Consider the following 13,752-nt stretch of genomic DNA (forward strand, 5'->3'; position numbering starts at 1 on the left):
AGAGAATGTTCATGGAGTCGCAAAGGAAAGCTACACATAACAGACATGGTTCCCAATGCCATCACACACGTTGTATACAGTACAATTAATGACTATCAGCCAACAGTCAGTTCGGCCGAGCTAAATAAAGACCCTGGTTCGTGTTTGGTGTGCTTTAAATCACTGCTGTTGCCAGCCGCCCTCGAAGCTGCACGGCCCTGTTTAAATACTTCTAAAAACCTCCCTCCCTGTCTTGAGGTCATGATTGATCTGGATGTGATTAGTTAAGCAAAGGCCGTGTTTCCATCCTGGTCCTTCTAACAATCACCTCTAGTCAGATCAGTGTGACCACCACCTTCAAGGGAAGATCTAGAAGAATTTGAACTGGGCTGTAGATTCAGTCACCAACGTGTCTGACTAACAGAGCAACAACAACGTTGCAGTCCTGAACGCAGCCCTGCCTCACACCTCCTCCTCCTGTGCTGTAACTTGGACACAAAAGTCCTTATACTCCAACCCCCCCCCCCCCCCACACACACAATTTTCTCCAAAACAGACAAACAGACATAAAACTGTGCCTAACAGTCTGTGCATTTTCAGCTTTTTTTTCCTTCTTGTTTTCTTTTTTTTAATCATTATTATTATTATCATTTTTGTTTGTATCTTTTGTGTATTTCCTTAAGCCCCATACTGATATAATATATTTGCTTTGGTAAGTCCTTGCGCACGTGTGTGTTTGTTTGTTTTTCCGCTGGCCGGAGTGAGTCCCTCTCCTCCTCCTCCTCCTCCTCCTCTCCTCTCCTCTAGGCGTTCTGCATCTCCTTGCCGATCTTGTAGCTGAGGATCTTGTTCCAGTCGATCTTGGTGCGCGTGACGGGAAGCTGACGGCGCAGAGCCTTGAAGGTGGTGTCAGACATCGTCTGGTAGTTCTCACTGATGGCCGTCTGAGAAGACAACACACACTCACTGATCACACTCACTATATCACACTCACTATATCACACTCACAATACTCACTATATCACACTCACAATATCACACTCACTGATCACACTCACTGATCACACTCACTATATATTAATAATAATAACTTTATTAGTATAGCGCTTTTTCTGCAAACGTTGCAGCTCAAAGTGCTTTAATCATTATATAATCATAAATAATAATTATTTAGTCATTTAAAGGCAATATTAAAAAGATGGGTTTTTAGTCTTGACTTGAACATATGTGCTGAGGTTGCATCCCTAATGTAAACTGGCAGTGGAGACACAATCTGGGTGCATAAAATGAGAATGCAGCCTCACCAAATCTCTTCTTTTGTACATGTGGTACACAGAGAAAGCCAGCGTCAGAAGACCTGAGAGCTCTACTCTACTCTATATCACACTCACTATATCACACTCACTATATCACACTCAGGTGACTATACTGTATGCATGGTTAAACACATTGACTGTGAAATCAAGGGATTGGTGTGTTAAGAGGCATTTTCTAAATTGTATGGGTGTCATTTTGAGCTCTCCACGTGTACACTACACACTCACACCTGCTCAAAATGTCTATTTGAGCTGTCAGGTGAGCAGGCTTACCTGGTAATCATTCTCAGCGTTCTCGATGATATCCAAGAACTCCTTGGCGGTCTGACTCTCGTTCTGTTTCAACAGACAGAACAGAGAGAGAGAGAGAGTTACTGGCATGGCTGCCCCTGTCTGTTACCTGGGCTGACCTAGCCTGTTAAACACTGGTCATACTGGACTGTTGTTACTGTAGATAACGTTTGAGATATTTATTTATGTCTATTTTTATTTTTATTTTATTATATTATTCAATTGCCACTTTATTTAGTTGTTGTTGTTTGTGATGTGAGCTGCTACAACACCTTAATTTCCACTCTGGGATCAATAAAGTACCTACCCATCTACCTATCTATCTACACTGAACACAAATATAAACACTTTTTGCTAAAATTTTTGATTTGAATATGAGTTGAAATCAAAGATCGAAGACTTTTTCTATGTACACAAAAGGCCTACTTCTCTCAACTTTTGATGAGCACTTCTCCTTTGCCGAGATATCGAATAATATCCGATAATCCATCCACCTGACAGGTGTGGCAGATCCAGATGCTGATTAGACACCATGATCATTGCACAGGTGTGCCTTAGGCTGGTCACAACAATGTTGGAGATATATATACATATAGTCCACTTACAGTCAGTGTTATAGACTCCTCCACCTCTTTGTGGCTGACCAGCTGCACGTTGCCATCCTCGTAGTAATGCACCTGAGGACACAGAAAACACACCATGAAGCTCAACATGAAGACAGAGACACCATGAAGCTCAACATGAAGACAGAGACACCATGAAGCTCAACATGAAGACAGACACACCATGAAGCTCAACATGAAGACAGAGACACCATGTAGCTCAACATGAAGACAGACACACCATGAAGCTCAACATGAAGACAGAGACACCATGAAGCTCAACATGAAGACAGACAGACACACCATGAAGCTCAACATGAAGACAGACAGAGACACCATGAAGCTCAACATGAAGACAGACAGACACACCATGAAGCTCAACATGAAGACAGAGACACCATGAAGCTCAACATGAAGACAGAGACACCATGAAGCTCAACATGAAGACAGAGACACCATGAAGCTCAACATGAAGACAGAGACACACCATGAAGCTCAACATGAAGACAGAGACACCATGAAGCTCAACAGGAAGACAGAGACACCATGAAGCTCAACATGAAGACAGAAACACACCATGAAGCTCAACATGAAGACAGAGACACCATGAAGCTCTACATGAAGACAGACAGAGACACCATGAAGCTCAACATGAAGACAGACAGAGACACACCATGAAGCACAACATGAAGACAGACACACCATGAAGCTCAACATGAAGACAGAGACACACCATGAAGCTCAACATGAAGACAGAAACCACCATTGTGTTTCTGTTGAAGAACAAATGAGTTTTATGAAGTCATTTGATTGGACAAGAGGCATTCCATGAGTGCCGATATACAGTATAAGGGGGCGTTCACACTTGACGTCTTTTTTTAGAAAAAAGCGCCGCCTTCAGCGCCTTTTCACCGTCTTTTTACAGACAACCCATGGGAAAAAAGCGCAGCCTTCACCGCCTTTTTCCCAGAATGCATTTCGCACCGGTTAGCAGCGGGCAATTTAAATCGTCCATTTTAACCTCCATTGGCTAAAAGCTGTAACTTTGGCAATACAAGTGTTAATATGTCATTTTATGTTAAGTTTTAATATGTTTTCAGGCGAGAAAGTAACCATATATATTCCCAAAATGTGTCCAGTTTATCAAAATAACCTGTTTATATATCTGATCTGACGGTTTTTTCGTCTTCTGTTCACTAGCTGCGTTCGTAAATTCGCCCTGGAAATCTGATCAGCACTCATGGAATGCCTCTTGTCCAATCAAATTACCTGGTCCCTTTATGACGTTGAACCCAGTGTGCGCTCCGGCGCTCTCAGAGCGAATTTACGAGCGCACCCTGCGTTGCTTATATACCTTCAATGCGGAGAAACATCGTAACATAATTATAACAAGTTGTAAAATGATTTGGGGGGCAATATCTTTAGCTAGCTAAAGGAACTAGTTTACTATATTGTTGTCTTAACGGTTGGTAAAAGAATAGGATTAAAACAAAAATATCAGCAATAACATCGTGCTCTGCAGCAAGCACAATTACAACCCAACTGAAGCAACAATACTGGGACCATTCGTGACTGACAGTCAGTCAAATACTAGGTGAATATGTAATAAACTTGGATTTCATGCATTTCAAGTGGCATCTTTGTAATCATTACGATGTAGTCATGTCTAAGAGGCAGACCAGGCTTCCCTTTTACTCCCCGAGGCTACGACTATTACCAAGTCTATCGCTGGGTATATTTGCAAGGTGTGTTGTGTTGAACTGGGTATATCTGCAACAGTGTTGCGGAAAATGAAGATTTCTGCCGAATGCTGCGAACACTGGAACCACGTTATGAAACACCAGTAGCAATCACGAGTAGTTCTACATTCTACAACATTCTACAACATGTGCTACATTGTGCTACATCTTGATGGGTCTGACGTCTTGGAGCACCGGTTGTTGGGAAGTTGGTTACTAGGGAAGGTACACGCGTACCTACTCTCCTCGTCCTGATTGGTCAGCTGTCAGAAAGGCGCTTGACGACACACAGCGCCTTTCTGAAAAGTTAAATAAATTCAACTGAAAAAGGCGGCGGCAGCTGCGCTTTTCTCACGCTTTTTAAAGGGGTTTTTCCCATTTTTTTTCCATTTTCCCATAGGGTTGTATGTAAAAAGGCGCTGAAGGCGGCGCTTTTTTCTAAAAAAAGACGTCAAGTGTGAACGCCCCCTAACAGCACTAGGACTTTTGTATGACTTTTGTATGTATCACTCCGCCGCACAGATGTTCTATTGAATGACCGTTAATACAAAGTAGCTAGCCTGCGGATGTTTGTGTTCGGGTTACTAGGCAACAGTACAGTTGAAGTTCAGTTGCAGAACAATTTTGTGTTGGCGGAGCCAAAATAAATTATTAAATAAACAAACAAATCATAATCTGTTGTCGCTTATTACTGTTAACTAATAAATGGTGCTGTAGAACTGTTGTGTAAAAGCAATATCACACTCGAGGTCATGCTGTTATACTGAATATCATACTCGGCCTGCGGCCTCGTACCTACGACCGAATCACAGCCGTACTCTGGTGTGATATTGCTTAAATAACTGTCAGCATTTTTTAAGTCACCAACTGCCAAATAGTTCCGGAACCCTCTCCACCTAGAGTGCCAAGTGTTTTAGGTGGTATCTACCTAGCGACAACAATTTGATTGGCTACACAATGAAGCATCGTAATTCATGCATTTCTGGTGAATAAAGTCACTTTTGGCAAATCTGTTGACAATTCAGGCGACTTTACTCACCCTCGGCACTTAGATCATGTGACCATGTGAGGTCCACTCACCTGGATCTTCAACACACCGACGACCTGAGCCGTGGACTGACCAATGGTGAACTTCCACTCAGAGCGGCAACGTCCGTTCCTGAGAGGGAGAAGGAGAGAGAGGGGGAAGAGAGAGAGAAGGAGAGAAGGAGAGAGAGGGGGAGAGAAGGAGAGAGAGGGGGGGAGAGAGAGAGAAAGAAAGAGAGAGAGATGTTGTACTCTTCTTTAACTTGTTTCTCCACCCTGTTCTTGTACATTTGACCCTGTGTGGTGATCAGCAGTGAGGAATGTGAGTCTTTACAGTGAGTAGAGAGGGTGAGTCTTTACCAGAAGTTCTTGGGTTGGAACTGGTGCCCCTCGATGCAGGCGATGATGGTCTGCTGGCCGTCCACCGTCTTCCCATACACCTGCAGCAGACGACGACGACGACGACGACGGGGGGTAGAGCAGGGTGGGGGTGAACACACTGGCCAGGATTTATATTTACTAAATCTCCTGTGTGTGTAGTATGTGTGTGTGTACATTACAGTGCAGATACTGGGGTAGCTCGTTTCGTGTTTTTGTGTGTGTGTGCGAGTGTGTGTGTGTGTGTGTACCGTGCGTCTGCGTCTGTGTCTATGGCTGTGTGTGAGTGTGTGTGCGTGCACCTGTGTGTGTGTGAGCATATATGCATGTGTGTGTATGCATGTGTGTGTATGCATGTGTGTGTGTGTGTACCGTGCAGACTCCGCTGGGGTAGTGTTCCTTCACGTAGGCGCTGAGCGCGGCGTCGCAGGCGTCCCTCCAGGCCCTCAGGGCGCCCCCCCCCTCCCCCTCGCCCCCCTCCTCGCAGGGCTGCACGCCGCTGACCTCCTTCCTCAGGTGGTCGAAGCGGAACGACACCTGGTTCCGGGGGTCCAGGAAGCGACCCTGGCCCAGGTCCCCGTGCTCCGTTATCAGAACCTGGAGAGGGGGGGGAGGGAGAGAGGGGGAGGGGGAGGGGGAGAGGGAGGGAGGGGGGAGGGAGAGAGGGAGATGGGAGAGGGAGAGGGGGAGAGAGGGGGAGAAGGGGAGAGAGGGCAGAGTGAGAGGAGGAGAGGCAGTGTATTATCTGTCTGCTGTTGGCTTAGTTTTGGGGGTGAATTGATTAATTGATTAATTGATTGTTGGCCCAATGGGTGGTTCTGGTTTGAAGGGTATGTGGAAAGTGCGAAGTACACTTTGTTAAAGTTGAACATACTGCATTGTATAACACAAGTCTATCGACTTGGCCGCGACATAATCAAATCAAATCAAATCAAATTTTATTTGTATAGCGCATTTCTTACAAGATGCAACTCAATGCGCTTCACACAATGAAAATGTTCAGTCAATCAGTCAATCAATCAATCAATACTGACAGAGCCGCGAGCAGGCAAAAGTAAAAAACCTGTATACTATGTAGCCAGGAAAAATTCCCTTGCAGCCCTCTACCAATAGAGCGACTACTAGCCAGTTTGCTTACAATAATACGTTTTATTTGTTTGTTTGTTTGCTTGTTTGTTTTATAAGTTATTTTTTCTGAGTGGCGCAGTCCCACTCATATATTTTTTTTTTATTGATAGAAACAGTAGAGATTTGAACAGGAAGGATGGGTGAGAGAGAGAGAAGGGATGACATGCAGGATATGTCCACGGACGGAATTGAACCGGAACCCTGCAGTTACATGGTCGACACTTAACCCGTTACGCCACCTAAGCGCCATAATATGATTTTTGACAGATGATATGCCAAAATGTCATCAATAATGCACATAGAGGGTGGGCCTATATAGCCTACAGCAGCAGGTGAAGCACACACTAATATCCTCTCACCTGTTCATCATAACCATACTAATATCCTCTCACCTGTTCATCATAACCATACTAATATCAGTGTTTCCTCCAGGATTTTCCACATTCGTGGCGGGGTGGTCGTCTTTCGCCGCGCGCAGCGCGCGCCCGATTTTTCCCGCGTGCGCGTGCATACAACGCGTGCACGCGAAAACAAATATAATTTCTTAAATAGCGGTTAAGTCATTAAAGCCGAGCAGGTGATTTTATATAGAAGGTGATCAAATACCAATATTGTTATGTACGACAGTATGTCATTGCAGCACTTTGTTGCACTTTACGACGTCACGTTCTGTTAGAGCTTTACGACTGTGTGTGTGTGTTGTCAGAATGAATGGCACTTGACAGTAAACGGATCTCAGTTTGTATACCTGTGTGGATCTACATTTATTAGCATAACACAAACATAATAAATTAGATAGAACAACCCTGTTCATTAATGTTCATTAATGCTTGAGTTCATGTTCATGTTCGCACTGTTACTGTGTTGTGTGCCAGTGATGCTGTGTGTGTTATTGAGACCGTTGGGAGAGAGAGCTCGGGTGAACTAAGAAAGTTGTGTATGAGATAGTTTACAATTAAACGCACAGATTACATGAGAGAAGCTATCTGTCATTATTTCAACCACTGTCCAAGTGGGGAGGTTACAATACTTTCGTTTTAGAACGAAACGTTAGGCTAGCAGCGTTTAGCAGTCACCATTCTTGAGCAAAACATGATACAAACAAACATTCAAATACTTGTGTCGTCCTGATTTTTTTTTTCCGATTTCAATGTATGACGCATCATTTGAAAGCTTACCATCTGTAGTTTCAGACTACGTAAACAAACGAAAAATTACGTAAGCAAATGGTTATTATTTATCTGGTATAGATACCACTTCTGCGCCGAATGTACCGCCACCAGCACAAATCCGCACCCGACATTGTAATTACCGTAATTTCTAAACGGTTTGTGCTATCGAAAAAAATCCAACTGTCCCTGAAAGCTGAGATGTTGCACTTCAACCAACATATAGGGTATTACGGTAAAATGTGACGTGAGGACATTCTCAGAGTCAGTTTACTCACAGTGATTGGCGGAGCGTTCAGGGACACATGCTTTTTTTCAGTTCTCCGGTCATAATAACTCGCTGCCTTTCTGCGCAGCCTGAATCAAAGTGGACTGTCTGAATCATTTGGTGGCGGAGCAAATTCATTCGTGGCGGCCCGCCACCAATAAATGCATATAGAGGAAACACTGAATATCCTCTCAACTGTTCATCATAACCATACTAATATCCTCTCACTTGTTCATCATAACCATACTAATATCCTCTCACCTGTTCATTATACTAATATCCTCTCACCTGTTCATCATAACCATACTAATATCCTCTCACCTGTTCATCATAACCATAAGCTTCCTCCCTCTCCTCTGTTCTCATTCTCCCTCTCCTCTGTTCCTCTCCTGTTCCTCCCTCTCCTCTGTTCTCCTCTGTTCTCCTCTGTTCTCATTCTCCTTGACCTGTCTGCTGCCTTCGACACAGTCAATCACCAGATCCTTCTCTCCATCCTCTCAGACCTGGGCATCTCTGGCACCGCACACTCCTGGTTTTCTTCCTACCTGGCGGGCCGCTCCTACCAGGTGACCTGGAGAGAATCGCTATCTTCTCCACGAACCCTCTCCACTGGAGTTCCCCAGGGTTCCGTCCTAGGGCCCCTACTCTTCTCCCTCTACACCAAGTCTCTTGGCTCGGTAATCTCTTCACATGGGCTCTCCTACCACAGCTACGCAGACGACACTCAACTCTTCCTGTCCTTCCCCCCGTCTGATGTACACGTGGCAACCCGTATCTCAGCATGTCTCGCTGACATTTCAACTTGGATGGCTGACCACCATCTCAAGCTCAATCTTAACAAGACCGAGCTCCTCTTCATCCCCGGGAAAGCCTGCCCTCTCCAAGACTTCTCCATCACAGTGGAGAACTCTACTGTAACCCCCTCCCTGACAGCCAAGAACCTTGAAGTGATCCTGGATAACCGACTATCCTGTGCGGAGAACATTGCAGCAATGGCTCGCTCCTGCAGATTCCTCCTCTACAACATCAGAAGGATACGACCATTCCTTACCAGAGAGGCAGCGCAACTCTTGACCCAGGCACTGGTCATCTCCCGCCTGGATTACTGCAATGTACTCCTGGCTGGGCTCCCCGCTTCAGCCATCAGACCTCTGCAGCTCATCCAGAATGCTGCTGCCCGGCTGGTATTCAACCTCCCCAAATACTCGCATGTCACCCCTCTCCTTCGCACCCTGCACTGGCTCCCGATAGCAGCTCGCATCAGATTCAAGACCCTGGTGCTTGCATACCAGGCAGCTAAAGGGACAGCCCCTGCCTACCTGAAGGAAATGGTAACCCCCCAAACCCCTGCCCGCTCACTCCGTTCCTCCACCTCGGCTGGCCGACTGGCCCCACCTCCTCTACACAGCAGTCGGGCTGCCCGATCACGTCTCTTCACAACACTGGCTCCCCGCTGGTGGAATGAGCTCCCCACGGCTGTCAGAACGGCAGAGTCACTACCCATCTTCCGTCGTAGACTGAAGACCCATCTCTTCAGGTTACATCTTAACTGCTCCTCCTGAGACATCTTCTGACCCTCACCACTACGTCTCCTAAAGACACCCGCTTTTCCCTTTACTGTGTCCCTAAGAACTTCTACTGCCCCCCTTGTACTGTTTCTCAGTTTCTCCAGTAATAAAAAAAAAAAAAAAAAAAAAAAAACGTTTTAGTAGAAGGCGATAATAGGGAAAAAGTTTTTCCTTCTATCAGTGGCCCCGGGCCCGAGCTAGAGTACTCTTCCTGCAACGAATAGTGGACTGCTGATTCACATGCTTAGTATTCAAATGTATTGATTGTAAGTCGCTTTGGAATAAGGCGTCTGCTAAATGCCAAAAATGTAAATGTAAATGTAATACTAATATCCTCTCACCTGTTCATCATAACCATACTAATATCCTCTCACCTGTTCATCATAACCATACTAATATCCTCTCACCTGTTCATCATAACCATCCAGCTTGGCAGGGGTGAACTGGTCCATGTTGTACTGGGCAAAGGCGCTAAGAGGAGAGCAAACAGACAGTCACAACTCACCTATTATAATAATAATAATAATAATAATAATAATAATAATAATAATAATAATAATAATAATAATAATAATAATAATAATAATGCTATATAATAATAATAATAATAATAATAATGCTATATAATAAGAATAAGAATAAGAATAAGAATAATAAGAATAATGCTATATAATAATAATAATAATAATAATAATAATAATAATAATAATAATAATAATAATAATAATAATAATAATAATAATAGTTGTATTGCCGTGCAATCGACTTGTCAGTCAGTTGTTAGAATGTGGTAATTTATGCTCTAGGCAAGGGGACAGAGCCATAGACGGCTACCCTGGAGCAACTAGGGGTTTAGTGCCTTGCTCAAGGACACCTCGACACGTGGCCAGCCGGGGTTTGAACCGATCATTAGTCGCCAGCTTTACCTCCTGAGCCACTGCCGGCCGCCATAACTCACATGACTAAGCCATACGTGTCTATGATGCAATGACAAATAAACTTGAAACTTGGTAATGTTCCGATGACAATTATCATGCTGTGTGACACTGGTCCGAAATGGCATCCGTGTCTGCTGTCCCAAACACCTCGTTTTCTTAAAACACGAGCTACATAACTGATGTTCAGCATGGCCAATGGCCAGCGCCGGAGTCTAGTCTATCAGCCAATCGGTGACCGGGTGCTACTCACTGTGCCGCCCCCTCTCTGAGCAGGTTGTCATTGTTGAGGAGAAGCCGCACATCTGAAACCCAGAACGACACACGTTACACACACCACCAACACACACACACACACACACACGCACACACGCATCACCAACACATGTCACACACACACACGTCACACACACACACACACACACACACACACACACACACACACACATGCTGTGTGTAAAAAAGAAAGAAGAAGAGATTGAGAAAGGTAGAAACCTTCACCCAGATTGAGAAAGGTAGAAACCTTCACCCAGATTGAGAAAGGTAGAAACCTTCACCCAGACTGAGAAAGGTAGAAACCTTCACCCAGATTGAGAAAGGTAGAAACCTTCACCCAGATTGAGAAAGGTAGAAACCTTCACCCAGATTGAGAAAGGTAAGGGTAAAGGGTAAAACCGTCTCACCGTTGAACACCTCGTTGAACTCCCCAGGAGGAGCATGGGTCACAAAGTTGGCTGCGACGCGGACCTGAGGAGAGCAAAGACAAGCTTTGAGAAAACCTTTCATCTAAAGGCTACAGAGGCCATGGCACAGGGGCAGAGAGGTGGAAACAGCTGAACAGCCTTGTTAACATGGTGATTCGTTTGATACTTCATTGAATGGCTAAGAACAAGGAACATAGATTTCACAACCTTCACTTAGCCTAACATGACAGCAGTCTTCGTTTAGTGAGTGTACTGTGTGTGTGTGTGTGTGTGTGTGTGTGTGTGTGTGTGTGTGTGTGTGTGTGTGTGTGTGTGTGTGTGTGTGTGTGTATGTATGTATGTGGTTAGGTTGGCATGCACATCTTCAGAGCTAAACAGGGGCATTTGAGCTGCAACTGAATCTGTTTGACCCAGAAAGTCTGGTGGTGCAGCTACCTACCAAGCATAGCTCACCTATCTGTGCTGCAACCAAAGCCTGGCTATCACACAAACAGGATGCTGTGTGTGTGTGTGTGTGTGTGTGTGTGTGTGTGTGTGTGGCTACCAAGCATAGCTCACAGTGTGTGTGTGTGTGTGTGTGTGTGTGTGTGTGTGTGTGTGTGTCACTGGTGTCTCTACCTACCCAGCATAGCTCACTTCTCTGCAACCAGAGCCTGCCTGACCAAACCACTCTCCAGTACACAGACAAAGCATCTCTAGATGTGGTTACAGCGACCTCTCCCTCCTCTCCAACCTTGCAGAAGTTGGCAAGTGTTGTTTTACAAAGCTGGCTAGCGAGCTAACTCGGATAGCATCATCATTCAACACCTGTTTAATCTATTTACAAGCTCGTTTCTGAAACATAGCAGACGTCAGTAGTCCAGAAAGACCTCCCTTGTTGACAGTGAAGCGGACAAAGGCAGAAACCTATCGAAACAAAACGATTTACCTTTTCTTCATCTGACAGCGGCTCCTCGAAATCCGCCATCTTGGCTCTGTGTGACCCCACCTCCCTAACCAATCCGCCATCTTGGCTCTGTGTGACCCCACCTCCCTAACCAATGCGCCATCTTGGCTCTGTGTGACCCCTGACCCCCCTAGCTGACCGACCAAAACAATAATAATCATAATCATAATCATAATAATAACGTTTTATTTGTATAGCGCTTTCCCTGCAAATGTTGCAGCTCAAAGTGCTCCAATCATTATATGATAATTATTTTATTATTTAGTCATTTAAAAGGCAATATTAAAAAGATGGGTTTTTAGTCTTGACTTGAACATAAATTATAATGCATTTTATTTGTATTGCAGTTTTCCTTCAAAAGGATCTCAGTGCTACAAACAGCCTAAATCAGTAAGAAATAAGTAAAATCACAGCGTGAAATAATACAATCAATATGTTTGTCTCGACTCATTAATGAAAAAACATGGTGTTTTAGGTACTGTTATAGAATAATGTTTTATTGCGTTTTGGAACAAAAAACATCATATTGACTTAGTAAAGCTACTAACTTATAGTCACCGCTAGAGAGCGCCCGTGGGTCTTTCGGTATCATCTGTGATTTCATCTACATCCAACATCCTCTCACTACCTTGACAACCAAGCAGCAGGACATGGCAACGCGACTGGAGTCCCAGGTATGGTCTGATGATGATGATGATGATGATGATGATGATGATGATGATGATGATGAAGGAGTGCTAGTTATATATATATATATATATATATATAAGCGCTGATGGTCCAGAGTGGAAGAGTTGCTACCCTGGCGAGCTAGTCTGCTGAAAGTAGAAAGTAGCCATGCTAGCCTAGCAGCTAACTGACAGCTGTCTCGTGATGATGGGCTGCGTTCGTTAACTCGCTCTGGAAGTCTGATCAGCTCTCAAGGAATGCCTCTTGTCCAATCAGATGACTTGGTCCCCTTTATGACGTTGAACCCAGTGTGCGCTCCGGCAGTCTCAGAGCGAATTGACGAACGCAGCGAGAGTCCACTTTTGCAGGAACTTCCTGGTCAGCTCTGCTAGCTTCGGTTAGCTAAACTAGCCAGACTGCTGTTCTTAAGTTGATATAATACAGGATTATTGTGAGTCACAGTGGAAATGGAGGAGTTTGTTGTTCTTTCTGAACTTCGGTGAGCTGTGTGGAGGGATGAACAGGTCGCTGCGTGTGGTCAGACATGGTCTGTTGTTGACCCGCTGCTCCTCGTCTGGGAAGGTCAGATTCACATTCTGTTTAGTTCTCATTGTCATATTAGTACAAGTACAGTGCAGCCATAGGTTTGTACAGATATATGTACAGGCAGAGGTAAGGTATGTGCAGTAGGATGTGCAATAGTGCATAGTGCAAGCCATGTGTACACATACAGTATATGTAGACAGAGGTAAGGTATGTACACATATTATATGTAGACAGAGGTAAGGTATGTACAGTAAGATATACAGTAGATATGTACAATGCAGTGGTTATCAATAACATGTACAGGATATGTAGTATGAAAACATGTACATGATATGTAGTATGTAAACATGTACAGGATATGTATTATGTAAACATGTACATGATATGTAGTATGTAAACATGTACAGGATATGTAGTATGTAAACATGTGCAGTATATGTAGCCTAGTACAGGTTTCCCGCGCTGGTCTTAAAAAGCCGTAAAGTCTA

At 44.3% G+C, this 13,752-nt stretch overlaps 2 protein-coding genes across 3 annotated transcripts in view; one reads left to right on the plus strand and one right to left on the minus strand.

Annotated features, from left to right (window-relative positions):
* Positions 1–782: 782 nt before the first annotated feature.
* Positions 783–12,070, minus strand: LOC308152421 (F-actin-capping protein subunit alpha-1-like; the record flags this gene model as incomplete). The annotated part of the gene is made up of 10 exons (XM_080525402.1): positions 783–923; positions 1,569–1,631; positions 2,192–2,263; positions 5,008–5,086; positions 5,314–5,393; positions 5,704–5,928; positions 9,872–9,935; positions 10,653–10,704; positions 11,083–11,146; positions 12,032–12,070. The coding sequence occupies 10 exons, from the start codon at positions 12,068–12,070 to the stop codon at positions 783–785; spliced, it is 879 nt and encodes a 292-aa protein (XP_080381528.1).
* Positions 12,071–12,671: 601 nt separating this feature from the next.
* LOC308153629 (acylamino-acid-releasing enzyme) overlaps positions 12,672–13,752 on the plus strand; it is a 27,484-nt gene continuing 26,403 nt past the window's right edge. Inside the window, exon 1 of one of the 2 annotated variants that reach the window (XM_080526818.1) lies at positions 12,672–12,723. In XM_080526818.1, coding sequence (XP_080382944.1) covers positions 12,700–12,723 — 24 coding nt within the window. In that variant the 5' untranslated portion in view covers positions 12,672–12,699. Of the gene's footprint in view, positions 12,724–13,203; positions 13,301–13,752 lie in introns of those variants that run through there. The other variant, XM_080526817.1, reaches the window with a different exon arrangement.

The sequence above is a fragment of the Nansenia antarctica genome (assembly GCF_963989245.1).
Source record: "Nansenia antarctica genome assembly, chromosome: 3".
Lineage (NCBI taxonomy): Eukaryota > Metazoa > Chordata > Actinopteri > Argentiniformes > Microstomatidae > Nansenia > Nansenia antarctica.